This window comes from Balaenoptera borealis, assembly GCF_965194805.1.
Source record: "Balaenoptera borealis genome assembly, chromosome: 18".
NCBI lineage: Eukaryota > Metazoa > Chordata > Mammalia > Artiodactyla > Balaenopteridae > Balaenoptera > Balaenoptera borealis.
The window spans coordinates 8,852,358-8,870,749 of NC_138877.1; the positions used below are offsets into that span (position 1 = coordinate 8,852,358).

At 49.1% G+C, this 18,392-nt stretch overlaps 1 protein-coding gene across 1 annotated transcript in view; it reads left to right on the forward strand.

Annotated features, from left to right (window-relative positions):
- The first annotated feature begins 1,905 nt into the window (after window positions 1-1,905).
- Window positions 1,906-18,392, forward strand: part of B3GLCT (beta 3-glucosyltransferase) — a 115,594-nt gene continuing 99,107 nt past the window's right edge. The window contains exons 1-2 of the mRNA XM_082366312.1: window positions 1,906-2,130; window positions 15,922-15,971. Coding sequence (XP_082222438.1) covers window positions 2,058-2,130; window positions 15,922-15,971 — 123 coding nt within the window. The 5' untranslated portion in view covers window positions 1,906-2,057. The remainder of the gene's footprint in view (window positions 2,131-15,921; window positions 15,972-18,392) is intronic.

An 18,392-nucleotide genomic window follows, 5' to 3' on the forward strand; every position in this document is an offset into this window, starting at 1 on the left:
CAGCAAGTCCATTTATCACATGATTAGTAAGTGAAAGGTAATCCTTTCTAAAATGTGACTTATGGAGCTTTGTGATGTGCCATTTATCTGTGTCTGCTGTGGGAAGGAAGAACACTGGGTCAAGTTTATGACTTAGACGGTGCTCTCGGCTGTATTTAGGGCTCTTTCCCACACCTTTACTCCACATGATGAATTTGGATGAAAATTTTGATTAAGCACCTAGAGTTGCTTGTTACCAAATATGGAGTAGGTATGTGAACACGTACCCAGTAAGTAAGCTGCTTAATTTCTAGGCTTCTGTGTCTGTTTAAACACCTTGGTTTAATGTTTAATATCTAATACACGTGAAGAATATTTTCTTGGAAGAAAGCTAAACAGCTTTGGAAATTGGAAAACTTCTAGAACTCTAAACCAGGAAGGTGGGTTTTAAAGAAGGATAGAAGGGATCAATGCAGTCAACCATAAATTTGCAAACCTTCACTAAAAAAGGCACTAAAAAGGAAGGCACTTCACTAAAAAGGAAGCAGTCTTACATTTCTTTTCCCTCCCAGATAAATGGTGTTGACGTGGAGCCACAAACCTTGGCTGAATGGAACAAATGGCACTATTTGCATTCACATAAAATGGAAAACACACAAAATACTCAGTTCCCAGTTTTAAGATGGCAACATAAACCAGAGAGAGAAAACCCTTTGTCTCCAGACTTCCTTTTAAAAAACTTGTAGCAGCTGTTGTAAGGACAGATGACCATACTGGCCTCGTGTATTCAAGGTTAAACCTCCCAGTGAGCATTCATGTTTATTAGTCTCAAGACAGCAAACATTCATTCAGCACCTGCTTCTCTATATTCCCCACATCTTACTGGTATCCCTAGGGCCTGGCACTGGTCTTCATGCCATGTTTAGCAAGTGGGTGAACGTTGCATGTTCATGTGGAAGATGCTGGTGTTCACGGGGTGCCTGGCACACTCCCGGCCACAGAGTGGGCATCCAAAAAATATGACAAAGTATGAATGAAAACATTGATGTGACCTTCAGGAGGTCACGGTCTAAACTCAGGTGAGCATGGCCACTTGGTCCTGCCTCCTTCCTGGGAGACAGAAGTGAGTCAAGGCTTGGGGGAGGCAGAGCGGGTGCAGGACCCTCAGAGGGGGCTGCAGTTCTTCCTCTGTAATTGCTTCCTTTTAGGCCACCATCTTCCTGGCTGGGGAGGGACAGTCACCTGGGGACAAGAGGGGCTTTCCAAAGGAGGTTTCTGTGGTCCCTCCACTCTTCTGCATTCTAATGTAATTTATTTTCTATCAGACTTTTGAGTAAAAGTCCCTCCCTCTTCCATTATGGTGAACACTTAAAATTACATTTATACAGAATTACGTTTACACAAATTTCTATTAAAAGCCAAATTCCAGGCCTAAGCTATTGGCCAAATTCCATTAAAAAAAGAATATGAAGTAAATTAGTTGAGCTGATTAAAAGCACCTTCATCAAAGTTGAACATTGGTGCCAACGATGTTGAGTTGAATTATTGATTTTTTTTTACAGAGCAGATGGTACATTAGCAGGGAAGAAAAGTGATTCTCCTTCCCCTCCTCTGCCGCCCATCCCTCCCCGCTTCACTCTGGGGATAAGAAGGGGCACCAGTGACTTACTGGCGACCAAGGAAAGGGAGGTGATGGAGTAAGAGGGGAGGGCACGAAGGCAAAGGATGGGGTCTAGGTGAGGGAGAGGAAGGAAAAGTAGGGGTGGAGACCGCAGGGAGCAGAGGTCAGATGCCTGGAAGGAGGGCGCTGCCCCCGCGGAGGAGCGGCCACCTCTACCCGCACCCCGGCCGCGTACCCCATCCCCGGCCGCGAGCCAGGAGGGCGCGGGAAGGGCGCTCCCGATACCGGCCGCCAGAGGGCGCGTCCGGAGCCGGCGCGGAGCTGGGGGAGGGAAGAGGGGAGCCGGCGGAGGAGGGTCAGCCGCGGCGGCAGGGGCGGCGGCGGCAGCGGCGCAGCTCCGTTCCCTGCGCGTCTCCCGTCCCCGCGTCCGGACAGGGCGCGCAGCCCCGCCACCGGGATGCGGCCGTCTGCCCGCCGCGGCCGCCGCCTGGCGCTCCCGGCACTGCTCTCGCTGCTCACCTGCTCCCTGGGTAAGTAGCGGGCGGCCCGGGCGCGCACGGGAGAGGCGCGGGCTCCCCGGGAGCAGCCGCCCGCGCCCCGCGTCCGCGCCGAGGGAGACGCCGGGCGGCCCAGCCCTGCCCCGCGGGCGCCCGCGCCCCGCCGCGCCCGCGGCAGCGCCCTCTCGCGGAGCCCCGGCCGGACTCGGCTCCCCCGGACCCTGGGACCCCGGGGCGCGCCTTCCCGGCCCCTTTCGGCTCGCGGGGTCCCGCCGCCGCCGCGGCCCGACTCGCGTCTTCCCGCTTCCTTCCGCTGCGAGCCGGCGGCCGGCCGGCCCGCGAGGACGCGGCGCCCACCCCCACAGGAAGCGCGGAGTGAACGCAACTGCGAGAAACTTTGGATGGAGGGAAGCGGCGGCCGCGGGCCCGCCCCCTTGCCTTCCGCCCGCGCCCCGCCGGCCCCCCCGCGCCCCGCCGGCCCCCCGCGCGCCCGGCGCTGGCGGCAGAGGCTGGAGGCGGCCGGGCTCCGTGGCCCGGGCCCCCGCGCGCTCCGCCCCGCCCCGCCCGGCCCGCGAGGGCGACCGGCGGTGCCCCCGGGGCTTCCTGAGCGGTCTCGCGGACCTGCCCTGGCTCCCTCGGCTGGGATGCCCACCGGGCACCAGCCTCTTCTACGGATTCCTTGACCAGGAAGGGAGGACCGGTGTCCGGCTGGGCCTCCGTGTATCGGTCGTGCCTCTGGGGAGGCCGTGGGGAAGCCTTCCCGAATCTTGCGTCTTCATGGGGGAAAACTAGAGAACACTTCTGTAAACATCAGAAGTGCTTGTCTGCTGCTGCTGTAATGCCCCTTCCCTTTTTTCTTCCATGCTCCTCACAAGAGCGTGCTCCCCCCTTTATCATAAAACAATGTGATGAAAGTTTTTTAAAAAAATCATTGCAATCGACTTTCATGATGAGATGTGTTCAAGCTTGGAGGAAAAATTATTCCTTTTCAGTGTTCTCAGGGTTGTTGTCTTCTACCCCAGACTTTTGTGTTTCCAGCCTGTTAAGAGGCAGTAATTTCAGATTTTTAGAAATGGCAGACTGGTGCAATTTAGGAAAAGACATAGCGTCATCGTACACTGCTGTTTTGGTAGCCCACCGGACAGCCGTTTTGATTTGGACTTAAATTCTCTGAATAAGGACCTCAATCCGTGTACCCCTGGCATGTCTATAGGAGCTCAGTAAGTGTGGGAAAATCGAGTGAGATTAACTGGTAATTGTTCAGATGCGTGATTAGGTAAGTAACAATGTAATTAAAAATGTTTGGGCACCTTGGGCAGAGAAGGCTATAACTGATGGTGGGGAGCAACTGAACTTGGCGGGGATCTGCTTTAGTGGAAGGAAGAGTGCATTGCTTGGGAGGGGGGCGGGCAGCCCTGGGAGAAGGGGAGGCTGGAGGGGTGGGACCGGGGCTAGGGGACTCGTGGCTGCATCAGTTGGCCTGCTGCCTAGACGTTTTGCAACTCACCAAATGGGGTGGGTGGTAACTGAAATTGGCATTCTATTTATAGCCCTGCACTTTGTAAGATGTACTGGGGATATAATACATGTATATAATATATTCACTATACAGGCTGAAGTGCACACTTGTGTTGCTATGTGTATCTATTTTTCACTGCACGTAAGGGAATATCTGCACTGTCTACACTTGGTGTAAGGGAGTATCTGCACTGTCCACACTTGGTAATACATTAAAGGATGTAAAGAATGAACTAAAATGTCCACATATTTTTAGAGATGTCTATTAGCCTTGTGAAGTTGTCAGATAAGCACGATAAGTAAAACATAAAACCTATTAAGAGTTCCCCAGGAGACATTTGGCTTTGTGAACTAGCTTTCATGGGTTGGTACAGAGAGGAAGCTGTATTCTTCCAGGTCTGAAGTAAATCTTGAGTTCCTTTTATTGAGCTCTGCTTTGATGTAGTGGAGGGGCACCAAGAAATAAAAAGCTGTGGTACCCAGTCTTTGTATATCTTGAAATCGGGGTTCTTGGACTCTTGCTGAAATAGAGAACATGATGGGAGTTCCAAAGCATGTGAACAATCCAGACAGAGTAAAGATACCTTAAATATTACCTTATAAGGGCGGAGTGGGGGCTGACTGTATATAATTTAGTTTTCCCACAAATTGTAGTATATTCATTTGAGCTTTTAGAGAAAAGTCAATATAGAACATTTATTTTAAACCCATATGGTTATACAGACAAAATCCACTGCAACTTCAGTTCTGAAGTCCAAAGCTAGTATTAGACACAGATTTATTCATGCCTCTAGGTCAGCCACTGTGTGGCTTCTCGTTGCCTTGAGTCTCAGTTTTCTCATATAAAACAGGAGGCATAGACTAGATAAAATACTAGAACTTTGCCATCTCTTGCAGTTTTAACTGATTCTGTTGTAGCAGAATCTGCTATCTGCTACTCCAAAACCCCTAGTTCCTTCTTTTCCTGGATGAAAAACCTCTTAGATAATCAGCACTGTTATGGACTGAGTTGTGTCTTTCAAATGCCTATGTTGAAGCCTTGATCCCCAATACGACTGTATTTGGAGAGGTGCCTTTAAGGAGGTAATTAAGGTTAAAAGAGGCCATAAGGGTAGGGCCCTAATCCAATAGGACTGGCGTCCTTATAAGAAGAGGAAGAGATGCCAGACAGGCTCAGAGAGAAAAGGCTGTATGAGGACACAGTGAGAAGACATCCATCTAAAAGCCAAGGAGAGAAGTCTCAGCAGAAACCAACCCTGCTGGCACCTTGATCTTGGACTTCTAGCCTCTAGAACTGTGAGAAATGAATTTCTGTTGTTTAAGCCCGCCAGTCTATGGTTTCTATTATGGTAGCCCTAGCAGACTAATAATACAGGGGTAAGGGGAAGGGTGTAGGAGTGGTAGTGGTGGTGGCAGTGTGTCTAGTGGACAACATTTTTCAGTGGCCCTTGCAAACAGCGGTAGCCAGTGAGCTATCTGTAGAGCTCTTTGGGTGCGTCTCTTGGTAAAGCTTATTAAAGGTGGCTGACCCAGCTGAGATGCAGGTCCTCTACCATTGTTTCCTCCTCCTTCCCATGGCCTATTATGTGACTCTAATGGCTGGAGCTACAGTGGCCATCTTGTGACCACGAGGTGACCTTGAAGACAGAAGCCAGTAATAAGGATGGTAGAGCAGAAAGGATGGCACCACCTGGGTGCAAGGTGGATGTGGAGTGCTGTGCCAGGCCAGCATTGCCTATTTCCATACTTGTATTGCATGAAAGAAAAAAATCTGCCTTGTTTAAGCCTCAGTTGTTGGTGTGGGGGGGGGGGCATTTATTACATGCAGCCAAACCTAATTCTAATTGATAACATCTGTGAAGAAGCGTATTTGAACCAGTGGTAAAATAATAGATGTTAACGTTTGTCTTTCGTATCCCTGTGTCTACTCTGAGTCGGGATTATATTTCTTAGCGCCTGCCAAAATTAGGGGTGATTTTTCATTCTGAGACAGGTCTTGCTCAGATTCTTTTCATTGCAGTAAGTCAGACATTTTAGGACCCTAAGAGTCACACCTGGCTCCAGGTTGGTTTGTGTTTTTTTTATTTTGGATTTTTAAGCCTTCCGTTTATTTCCTCAGCAGTACTCAGATGTTACTGGCACAGATTTTAACCGTCTGGATGGATTCTCTGTTGTCCAGGTGGTCCAGGACCCCCAAGCTGGCATGGCCCCCTTGCTCATGGACTTGACCCAAGGGAGTTGGCCTGTGGCCAGTAGTCTGGCTGGGGGTGGGGGGGGCGGGTGGTGGAAGGGGAGGGAGGAAGAGCAGCTGTTTCTCATGGGGGTGGGGGAGGGGAGGAGATGTCCAGACCCTCTTGTTAACTACCTCTGAGGAAAACACTGTGGGCCCAGTACTTGAGCAAGTGGTAATTACTGATCTCATTTGGACCATTAAGGGCCAGGTGTTTTGCTTTCATTAGAAACATTATACAGCAAGCCTAATTTGCAAATGTTACACGTTTTGCTTCCTTGTAGCATTACAGGTTGTCCATCTTGGTGTTGAGCAGATTCTTGCTGAAGAACAATATACAGGAGTGCTAATTCCATCTTTCCAAATATAAAGGAAAAATGATGGTGGGTGTCAGGGGTTTATCAGACCTCTTAGTGATTGAGAGTCTCTCTTAATGTCACATTTCAACCGTCTGATCACTAAGCTCCTTCCAAAGAAAACAGATTCAGTGTAGGTGCTGATTTGAACTACGAGAACGTGTTAATAACTTAAATAGTATTAAAAGGAAGAGCTGTACTCACAGTTTCTTCATCTATTCCGGAAGGGCCGAGTACTGTCTACTATGTGTCAAGCCCTGGGGTTGACAGGGCAGGAAGGAGACCGATCTAGTCTGTCCCTACCCTTGTGGAGCTTGCAGTCTTGAAGGGGACATTGAACACGAACTGCACCAGGAGCAGGATTGCAGCCTGCCCGGTGCTATGGTGACGGCGTCCAGGGCTCTGTGCTAAGTGTTGCAGGGACGGTTGTGGCTTTTTACCTGGAGTCTGGAGCAGTGGTTCCCAGCAGGGGGCCGTCTTGCCCCCCAGGGAGCGCTCGTAGGTGGCTGTCACAGGGGCTGGTTTGGCAGGAGTGCTGCTGGGTGGCCTGCAGTGCACGGGACAGCTCCCACCCCAAGAGAGTCGATTATCCGGTCAAAGCGTCCATAGTGCCGGGCTGAGAAACCTTGGAGTTCTTTTTTCCTTTTTTTTTTTTTGCCACATCGTGTGGCTTTTGGGAACTGAGATCCCAGACCAGGGATGGAACCCAGAGGGCCCAACATTGAAAGCCCGGACTCCTAACCACTAGGCCACCAGGGAACGCTGGAGTTTCTCAAGGAAGGGCATCAGAGCTCAGACCCAAAGTGGAAGCAGAGATCAGGTACCTGGAGGGAGGGAGGGAGGAAGGAGGGGAGCACGCCCGCAGGGGCAGAGCTGTGCTGGAGGAAGCTGGTGGAGAAAGGACAGGGCTGGAGAGGGGAGGGGCTGGACGGTCAGTCGGGGCCGCTTATGCAGGGCTGTGAAGGCTGGGGGAGGAATTCTGGACTTTGTCCTTAGAGTGGTAGGGGGGTATTGCAGGGTTGTCTTAGGAGAGTGACAGTGATTTGACTTCCATTTTAAGAAGCTCACGCTCGTTAGAACAGGGATGGGAGGGGCCCGTGTGGACGTGAGGGGCCAGTGAGGAGGCCACGTGAGAGCTGATTAAGAATCTGAGGTGCGGTGGTTGACTGGTCCCGTGGGCTGAGAGGAGGGTCAAGGATGTCATAGGTTCTTGCTCTGAGCTGTAGGTGGAGAGCGCCTCCGTTTACTGATACAGGCACTGATGGAGAGGGACCAGATTTAATCAAAAGAAAAAATTTTTTATCGTAGTTAAATATATACAACATAAAATGAATCATTTGAACCATTTTTAAGTGTACAGTTCTGTGGCATTAAGTACCCAGATGGTTTTCTAAAATTTACTTTTAATTTTAAGGGGAGGTGAGGATGATGAGTTCCATTTGGTCAAGTTGAGTTTGGGGGTGCACGTGAGATGCTTAGGTACCATGTCTGGTGGGCAGTTAGATCTGCCGGTCCGGAACTCAGAGGAGAGGTCAGCTCAGGAGAGATTTGGGGGAAATTTGAGTTTTTTTTTTTTTTTTTTTTCTTTTTTAAAGAAGAGAGCCTTGGTTGACAACATACATTTATTTAAACGTTTACTCAAAATGTATGTGTACTGAAGATTTGGAAGAAGTTGGGGAAGCAAACAGTCTATCTGTAAAGCTGATACGATGTAAAGCTGTAGGTTTAGACAAAACAAATGAGTTAAAGTACCATCAAATAAGATTTGAATGCATCTCAAGTATAGCAATGCTGGTCTCTCCGAGGGATACGACTTGCTTCCACTCATAAAGGAATATTTTATGATCTGAAAAGGTGATATGTTTTGGTTTACGTCATTGCTTCCCATAAGAAGCTTAAGGCTCTTTGCACATCACGCTGAATTTATCTTCTCCAGATCCTCGAGGGTGGGTATGCAGGAGCTTGTTTTTCATTTATGGAATGAAGGAGGTAAAGGAAGATAAATGGCCAGAGCCTGTTTGGGGAAAAGCCTCGTTCCGTTCCCTTGAGTGCCAGTCTCCCTGACCACCCCAGGGCGTGTCAGACTTCAGCACATACGGAAACACCTCAGTGTCTTAAAGAGTCCCCTTGGTTAAGGTCCCCTTTGTTAAAATGCAGATTTCTGGGTCCCAGCCCGAGAATTTTCTGATTCGAGAGCCAAAATGAGGCCCCATGGATCTGCATCTTTAATAAGGGGCCAGGTGAGTTGTGTGTGCTGGCAGGTGCAGAGCCCTTCTCAGGCCCCCCTGGCCCAGGTGTAAACTGGGACTGTTACTGGGTGATTTTCCTGCACGTCTGTAGAATGTAAAGGTGATTGCTGGTTGCTTTGTCTTTGAGATGAAGTAAGGAGCTGTTCTGGAGAGAGCAAAGTGTGGAACTGAGGCCTGATATTCGGCAGTCAGGTGTTCTGTCTCTTTGGAAAGGGAACTAGAAACCCCAGAGCTCGAACTAAGAAGTCTTCCTCTGGTTCCGGCATCGTTTGGCAGATTTATAGACGCTACTGGAGGGGCTGTAGTGCGTGGGGCATGAGTCTCAAAAACAGGAGCAGTACGTTGTTGGAGCAGAGATTTCTGGCTAATAGACAGGTGAGTTCCCAGAGGCGCTAGAACACCTCAGGCTGTGGATGCCACGGATTCAGTGGCACCAACGGGGGTGCTTTTTGGGACTGACTTTTTATGTTATAAAATTAAGATACCAAAAGCCAGGCATAAATGAGCCTGACAGTTGACTGCTGAGTAGACTGTAGCAGTGTAAAGGAATTGTACGGAGCGCCCATTTCCTCGTGGTTGTATGTTTGCTCTCCCGGAGCCCTTCTGTGTGTTCTGGAGTGGGCTGTGTGGTCAGGATTCTTCGGCCCCTCACCCATGACTCAGCCTGTGGAACGTGCTTATGACTCTCTCCCCAAGCTCTGTTTGAGTTAGAATTTTCTTGTGTTCAGATCCTGAGTGGCATATGGGTTTTCGTATCATCTGTTTAAATGAGATACGAATCAAAGAAGCCAAAGATCTTTTCCTTCCTAAAATACATGGTTATTTCCTGTTTCTTCTTTTTCCTCCCATTTAGTGTCCTTCCTGCGCGTATGCTTACCCTCTGGCACGTAGAATATATTGGTCCTGGCAAACGTCGTTTCCAAGTGAGGGAAAATCTGTGTTCCAAACTCCACTTTCCCACTGACTTCTGTGAGGAAACAGGGGACGTGTTTGGAGCGAGAGCAAGTGTGGGCAGCCGTGGGCTCGGGCGAGGAGGAATGTCAGGTCTGTGTGCTCCCTGCCACAAGGGGCTGCGCCTCTCGTTGCTTCTCCCAACTGGCTGCATCCTTTGTAAGTGAACCCGTGGAACACCGCAAAGGGGTTCCCAACACGAAATGCCATCCAGCTCTCCACCTGCTGTGCTGGCAGAATTGCGCTGGCATTGTCCCCAGGGCGGCAGATCTCTTTCCCTGAGAGTTTGCTGTTGGTACCCGGCACCTGAGCAAACGGCTCAGCTGCAGCTCTTCCCGCAGGCCAGGCCCGGCCCTGGACGTGTACGAGCACTGCCTCAGTCCTCCCTGGTTTAAGTTCCCGCTGTACAGGGAAGGAGGCGGACGCGCCCAGAGGCCTCGTTGCTGAGCTGCTCAGCGGCAGGTTGGATGGCACGTGGTGTGTGAGTTAGGCTCCGCGTGTGACCCGGGGGCTGCGCTCGTCCGCGTGGTCACGGGGCCCCGCGATGCGGCGTCTTCCCACGTTCTGTGGAGCTCTCAGGAGAGGGCTCCTCCAAAGGACACCTTGGAGGCGCCTTACACGCCTGCCTCCTCCTCTCTGCCTGGCCATGCCTTTTTGTCTCCTTTGCAGTTCTGTCCCTGAGATATCGGGGCTCCCCTGCCCCCGTCTTCCCCGTCCAGCCTTGCGCCCTCAGTTCCCTCGCGCGTGGACACACTGAGTGCCTGTGCGCCGAGCAGCTCACCGGGGCCCAGGCTGCCGTGGGGTGTGTCCGCTCTAATGTCCAGCAGCACCTCGGGAGACTGGGAACCAGACTGAGTTTTCCCACAATCCGCTCACCGCTCGTTATACTCTAGCGTGTGACGGGCACCCCAGTCTACCCGCCCCTCGGGTGTGAAACCCGGAGTCACCTGCACTCGTCCTCTGCCCGCCCCTTCCCTGCCCTCATCCACCTGCAGGGTCCGTCTCAAGGCCTGGAGGCTCTGCCTCTTCAGTGTCTCCAGCTCCACTCTCGCTCCCCACGCCGCTCTGCCCAGGCGCCGCCTCGTCTTAAGTCAGCCCCTGACCTCCCATTGCCTGGCTCCGTTACCCTCCCAGCTGGCGTGCGCGGGTGTCTTTCTTTGTCCCTCCACAGCCCACCCCACACGCTGCCTCTGGAAACTTGTGTAGGGCACACATTTCCACATGGCAACTCCCCTCCTTAAAAGCCTCCCAAAGCTTTTAATGGCACTCAGAACAAAACCAGACTCTCTAGCACTAACCCCTTTCCCGTGTGGCCCTGTCATCCCCAGCCTCACCTCTGGCCCCAGTCACACCCTCCCCCCGGGGTGTCCACGCCCGGGTCGCTCCCCTCCCCCCGGCTGTCCACGCCCGGGTCGCTCCCCTCCCCCTGGCCGTTCACGCCTGGGTCGCTCCCCTCCCCCCGCTGTCCATGGTCTGGGCACACTGGGCTGTTTAATGTGCTTTGTGTGCAGAAGCCTGTTTCCAGGCCTCCTCCTCTGTACTTGAAGTCTCTGCTGTCTGGAGTTTACTTGCTCAAGCCCCGCGTTGAGCTTGCTGCCCTGCTTGGTGCTTTGCCCTCCCTCTTCAGGGGCTCCCTTGGAGGTGCCACTAGAACAGCTGCCATCAGAGGGTGCCCATCTGCACTTGGTCATTGGTGAAGGGACTCGTCTGTCACGTGAGACCATCAGCTCCTTGGGGAGCTGCTTATTCATCTTCACCCGGCTCCTGGCAGGATGCGTGGCCCGTGATACATGCAGCCACTCTTTGATTTTCTGTTGAACAGACAATAGCACAGATTAATAATGGTAGTGACGGTAGCTGCTCACGCCCAGAGCCCTCAGCGTGTGCCAGGCCCTGTTCTAGGCCCGTTCCATGGGCTCCACCACTGGATCCTCAGCCGCCAGCGGCTGGCTCTGCCTTCTGTCCTCAGCCCTGCGTAGTGACGGGCCCTCCATCCTGTGGTTGGGTGCCCCCTCCTCCCCCTGACATGTCCACAACCCTGGAGACAGTGGACTTGTCAGAGGAGGATGAGGAAAGCAGGTCCTGCCCCAGTTCCTGGACCAAGCGCGTTTGTTTCTGTTTCCTCTGCTGCCAGGGATTATCTTCAAAGCAGGTAGTTGGAACAAAGTAAATTGGCTGCAGGCCTTGCATCCTGGAGCTTCAGGCCCCTTCGGAGGAGCTGCGATTAAACCTGGAAGCCCTGGGGAGCCCGAGCCGCTGGGGCAAGGCTGTGCCACTGAAACCTATTCAGTGAAGTAGGTCGCAGAGAAGAACGGACCAGGGGGAGCCCCGAGCCAGGGGGCTCCAGCCGCGGGCTCCCGGGGGTACAGTGAGCTCTGACGTGTCCGGCCCGGCTCAGATCCCTCCCTCCGGGCTTGTATGGAGGACCCACGACCACCCGGCTCCACGGTGGTCGATCATTTGTTTCCTCTTCCAGCAGGGCTACCGCCAGCACCTCCTGAGCCTTTAGTCTATGCTGAGCCCTCGCTGGACACTTTCCGCCTCGTCTCACTTCATCCCCGCAGCTCTCCTCTGAGGGGGTCATTGAACGTCTTACTGCTTTCGGTTTTTGGTGTTTAATTTGGTTTCTCTGATAAATGTTACCGGGAGAGCTTGGGAGGGTAAGTCCGGCACAGGAACGAAACAGTTAGGCGTTAGGAGGCGCAGTCGCCTTCCTGCCTGGGCTGGTCCTGCTGCCTCCCTCCCTCCCTCCCAGGAACAGAAGACAGTAGGTTAGTGTTGCTTAAATCACTGCAATTAATTCCTCTCCCGTTTTCTCGCACTCAAGGGCTAGGCTGGCCTATAAATCTTAGGCCCAGGTTAGTTGTACAATTTGATTTATCTCTCGGGATAGGTGTGCTAACGCACATTAGCTGGCTTGAATCATTTAAAGTTATCGTGAGAAAGGTCTTATTTCTGTTGCCTGCCCTGATTTGCACTTTAAATATAGTTCCCTGTAGCAACTCACAGGAATTCATGTTGAAAATAGAAAAGGGAAAATTACTTTTAAACAGCAGTTTGGCATAGAAGAGCACGATTTACTTTGGAATATTTCTCCAACTGCACATTAAGGCCAAGCTTTCAAGAATATTTTTTTTCCCCACTGAACCTGGAAATTATGAAGCCAGACAGCAAACACTGAGCCTCAGGGCCCCCCCCCCCCCCCCCCCCCCCGCTGTGTGAGATACCTACTCTGTGCTCTTGTTAGGGTTGTTGAAGGTGACAGGTCGTTTCTTACCTCACTTGCTAATTTTTCTCACTTTCCTCCTCTATCAGCACCATTTCTCCTTCATTTCCACGAACTGCAAAAGCTGGCATTTTGTTGGTAGGAATTCTGTAAATGATTCATTATTTTAAATTTGGATTTGTTAATGGCGTAGCATATAATGTGCCTTCAAACTGCATTTGGTTCCTTGATGATTTCTTTTGTTTTATTTAGATTATGGAAATGCAAAGATAAAACCAGCTAGTATTTTTTTGTAATATTCATCTAATGGGGATTATCTTGCCATATTATGATTTGCTCTTATGCCTGAAAGTAACGGCATTTCTTATGTTATCGCTTTAAATATTGTATAATTTATTTCTATCGTGGGAAAAAGGAGTTCTTAGTTTCACAGCAGAGTGATAGGGAGAAATATGTTTTGTATCCTTTTTTTTAGAAGGATATTTTACCATTAGGCCGATGTATTTTTGGGGAGAACTAAAATCTAGTTTACCCTTCCCTCAGTGCAGCCTTGTCTGAATAAAATTATGGTGTCTTTATTCCATAGAGACAGGGAGGATTTGTGGAATTCACTTGACTTACGGGGAACATCTTTCCTCTCTGTAATTCCTACTTTAAACTGTAACACTGTCAGCTAATATTAGTTGCTTATTTATGAAAGGTGATGTGTTAGTAGTATTTAGAACCAACACCAACTAGACAGTTTTTCTTCAGTACAGAGTCTGTGTTCTGAAGGGCAGGGGCTTTTGTGTTGACATATTCTTCTTCTTCACATAGCTACCGGGCCTGGCAAAAAAGTGAGGTAAGACTAACCCTGGTTATTAGCTGAGGGGTCACTGAACTTGTTAAATTGGGAAGGTTATTTTTCTTGATAAAAGAGGAAATTCTGGGGGCTTCCCTGGTGGCTCAGTGGTTGAGAGTCTGCCTGCCAATGCAGGGGACACGGGTTCGAGCCCTGGTCTGGGAAGATCCCACATGCCGCAGAGCAACTAGGCCCGTGTGCCACAGCTACTGAGCCTACGCGTCTGGAGCCTGTGCTCCGCAACAAGAGAGGCCGCGATAGTGAGAGGCCCGCGCACCGTGATGAAGAGAGGCCCCCGCTCGCCGCAACTGGAGAAAGCCCTCGCACAGAAACGAAGACCCAACACAGCCAAAAATAATAAATAAATTAAAAAAAAAAAAAAAGCTGACGCAGCCACAGATAAAATAAAAATAAAAATAAATTAAAAAAAAAAAAAAAAAAAAGGAAATTCTTACCCAGAGAGCTTTGACTGTCCATGTTTGGAATAAGGCATCAATGGGTTTGGGGAAGATGGATTTTTGAGTCTCAGGTCCTGCATTAGATTGACCTCAGTTTTTATATCTCGCAAGTTGCTACGGTGTTCTGTTTTCTGGAATCCTGTGATGCTGGGTGGTGTTGATGTGTTGCAACCTCCCTGTATGATGTTTATTAATAATTCTATTTTTGAGATCTTCTTGAGGGTTTTAAATGTGCATGCTAGTTTAGAGATAAACAAAACCAAAATATTAAATACCCCGAAGCAGAATTTAAATGGTGTTTGAGGTTAAATCTCTCCTCTCCTCTTAGAACTTAATGAATGATTTGGGCTCTGCATTTGCCTTGGCGTGTGTGTGTGCGTGTGTGCGTAAAAAGTGAGAAAGCAGATCATACCCTAGTGAACATAAATGGGGGCACTAAGCTCCTTTGTTCTGCTGGGTTGGCAATGTTCGTTGTAAGGAAGAGACAGCCCTTAAGTGACGGATTGGGAAGACTTGCATTCATTCGTTCAGTCGCTCATGTGGATAAATATTTATTGACCTTCTGTGTGCTGTCTGTGTTCTAGATTTGGGGGCAAACAGTACATAAAACCACATTCCTAAAGAAAAAAACCCCATATTCCTGCCTTCATGGAGCTTACATTAAACTAATATATAAGACAAGCAGTAAACAAATAAGTATATATTATGTCAGTGGTGGTAAGTGCTCTGGAGGAGAATAAAGCAGAGGGAAGGGCGGGGGCAGTGGTGGGCTTTACTCACGGGAGCCACATACAACACCTGCTGGCATCTCAGTTCCCCCAGAGAGGTTCATTTGGATTTCACCCTGCCTTCTGAAATGTCATCCTGGAAGTGGGAATGATTAAACCACGTTAGTCGTTTGCTTCTTAGCGTGAATATGTGTTAGATTATTTCCTTTGAGCAAATGTTGGTTGAGAGAGAATTTGAGGTAGCGGATGTCTGGGGATAGATAGGGTGGGAGGGGTCAGAGGTTCGGGATGGGTGGCGTTATCTCCTGCTTCTGAGTGGGACCTCCTGCTGCCCAGGGACCACCCCCCAACCCCCATGGTCCTGGCACTGCATTACTGCTCCTTGGAATTGCCTGGCCAGCCCTTCAGTACCTTCTTGCTCCATGGCATGGCTCGTTTTTTTTCCTGGGAATGCTAATTGGAGAAAGCAAACTGTACGAAATGCTTTCCTCTTAGCTTTTCAGGAGAAGCGCACTGTAAAATTAAGGCGTTATTCTTTGTCTGGTTAACCTTCCTGACTGTTTGGTTTATCATTTTGCTTTCTATTTTCCACATGTTACTGTCAGGTTACTATTATTATTATTTTTAATGTGGAGCCTGGATGCGTCTCTAGGGATATCTTTGTCTGTTTACGCGCCCCGACTCACAACATTGAATCATTCTGAATGGGGACTGATTCCAATTCCTGTCGCTCCCCTGGCCCCGTGGCTTCAGCGGCGTTCTGGTAACTCTCCCCTGCGTGCAGCATGCTGCTGACCCGAAACCGCCGAGGCGGAAGGCTTGCCCCAGATTTAGCTCTGCGGCCCGCCAGGCTCTGGCAGGGGTGTGAGAGCAGAAATGTGTACTTCTTCCTGCTCGATTCTCAGCAATTCCCCTTTGCTTCAGGAGGCACCAGCATCCAGGTTTCTAAGAAGTCGTATTCCGTATGCATCTATCTTGTGGTTTATAGCTACAGACACGAATGGTATACTCAGATCCTAACTCCTTTGATGTAGTATTTCCTTAGCTGGTAACCTAAGCATGTTGCCTTCACACCGGTGGATAATCTTAAGTCTGGAGAAAGGCGGCCTGTGGTACCAGTTTGTAGCAATTGCAGGTGCTTTTAAAAATGAGCAAAATTGATCATGTTAAAGTATGATTTTTTTCCCCCTTTCAAGTAAAACTGTTGAATATGAGAATGAATCCTTATTGCTGATTTTAATGTAAAAATGTTTCTCTTTTTTTCCAGCTTTTGCTTTGGTTTCTAAAGATGTGAAGAAGGAAGTCAAACAGTCTAAGGTACTAATTATAAAGTCAAATCTATTCCTCCTATCTGAGATTTGTCTGTATTTTCTTTAATAGGAGCTGTAATGATTTCATCTTTCAATGAATTAATGAAATGTTGGTTAACATAGATTTTTGAACCCACAGCAGCAACTTACAGATAGGCTTGCTTGGAAAAAAAAAATCCTTTATAGTTAAGGCAGATCCACTTGGTTTTAAATTTCATTTTAAGAAAAAAGGTGCTTGGTTATGAAGCTAGACATTTTAGAAGTCTTGCTTGGATACCGTAGTTTTCTCCAGTCTTACTGCGTCTTAACCTTGGCCTTAATTTTCCCAGCCTGTGAAAGGATTATGCTGTGTCAGGGTCACAAGAGCCTGAGTGTCTCTCACTTTGAAGGTGGCACCGTCTGAGAGGGCATCCTGGGGACTGGTCAAGAGACCCCAAAAGTGACTGCCAGGCTCCTTGCACAGTCAGAACCCGAAACCAAGACGTGGGGGACCCATGGAGAGGGGATAGCACTTTTCCAAATCTCAGAGCTGCTCCTTTTCCATCATTGGTCGCATTCAAGAACTGCATCTAAATTTTACCATTTGGGGTTGCGTTAGATCAGTTTAGCATATGAGAAAGAGAATGTTTTAAAAATATGAGTTGTTTTTGTCACATTAATTAAGACTCAGCTGACTATTTTTTTACCTCACAATTTAGTATAAAAGCATTTTAAATAGAATGTTTCTTTTACCAACAGAGTATGATTGTTCTAACTATACCATGGGATCCCTAAATGCGAATAATAATTCCTTACAGTTTTAAGATTCTTTGTGATTAATAAAGCATTTTCAGACATTTCATTTAATTTGATTTTCTCAGTGATCATGTTATTGCTAAGCAAAGCAGACATTCCCATGGAGAGCAGAGAAAATTTACCCTTGGAGAAGTTAAGTGATTTGATCAAGGTCACATGGCTATTGAAAGGTGAAGTCAGAATCCAAATTTTCAGACTCCTTGAATTTTTCACACTGCAATTTTGTATTACATTGTCACGTGCATTGTCACGTGTGTGTTTGGCAATAATAAGGCTCGTTTATAATGAATTTAAGGGTTATTAATAGGGAATTAAAATTTTGTGTAATAAATTTAGAAATTATAGCCCATTCTTTCAAATGGAGGTTTTTGCTAATCTTTTCAAAAGAGGAAATATATATATATTTGGCCTTAAATGCATATATAACTAGAGATAGAGATAAGGTGAGTCCTATATCTTAGTGTCATCTTTCATGCAAAAGTATTAAAGCCCTTGACAAAAGGCCGTTAACCCCATCTGTGCTTAGGCTGCAGAGCCGAAAAGCCATTAATCCCATGAGGAGCGGCAGTGATAAAATGTCTACTGTAGGGGCTTCCCTTGTGGCGCACAGAAACGAAGACCCAACACAGCCAAAAATAAAAGTAATAAATAAATAATAAATAAATAAATTTTAAAAAAATTTAAAAAAAAATGTCTACTGTAGCCCATACCCAAGGCTGGGAGATGGAGGAGAATCAATTTGTCCAAGGTCATCTGTCAATGAATCTGAGATAGGAGTTAAGGCTCTTACCAATAACCGCATTAATCCGGGATTATCATTAGTCTATCACTCTTAGCAGAACCGATCAGGATCTGACACCGCTGCCCAGAAGGCCGCCTTCCGTCCTGCTCACCGCACTGCTCGCTTTGGTCGAGGGCTCTGGTTCCCTAGAACTAGGCCAGCCCTGCTCAGGGCTGGGGTCCTTCCCCAGACCGCTCAGATTCGCTGGTTGGCAGCTGGCGGCTTCCTACCAGAATCCCGAGGCTGCGGGTGCCCTGTCATCCTGCCCGGGGCTTGACCTCTGGCCCAGGCTCCCGTCCTGGGCTCCTGGCCCCTGGCTCTGTCAGATTCTCTCCCACCCCAGCTTTCCGCAGAGCCTGCCCTCGCAGGTTCGGGCTCAGGCTGCTACCTCAGCCAAGCCGCCAAACTGTCTCCCAGTTGCAGTTTTGCCCGGCCTTACATTCTGTGCTGGCTTGTGATCCTGGACCCTGTGGGACGTAGGCTTAGAGCCGGGCTCTGGAGCCAGACTGCTGTGGTTCACGGCCCTTCTACAACCCTGAACCCCTGCGGGACTCACCAGACCTCACTGTGTCCATCCTCCTCGTCTGTAAGACGGGGTAACAGGACTGCCCTCAAAAAGCGGTTTTGAAGATGAAGTGGGTGTGTGTCCACCACCTAGAGCAGTGCCATTCCCTGTTTACATGCTGACCTGCTGTAACAGCAAGGAATGTCTTATGCAGCCTTTTAAGAGGTACCCACACAGATCAAAGTAACAGAGGAACCACAGACCTTACTGCTTTTCTCAGTTAAATTTCTTTTATGGCGGTTGTTGACTTCATATGAAGCGGATGATGAGGATGATAAAAAAGAGTA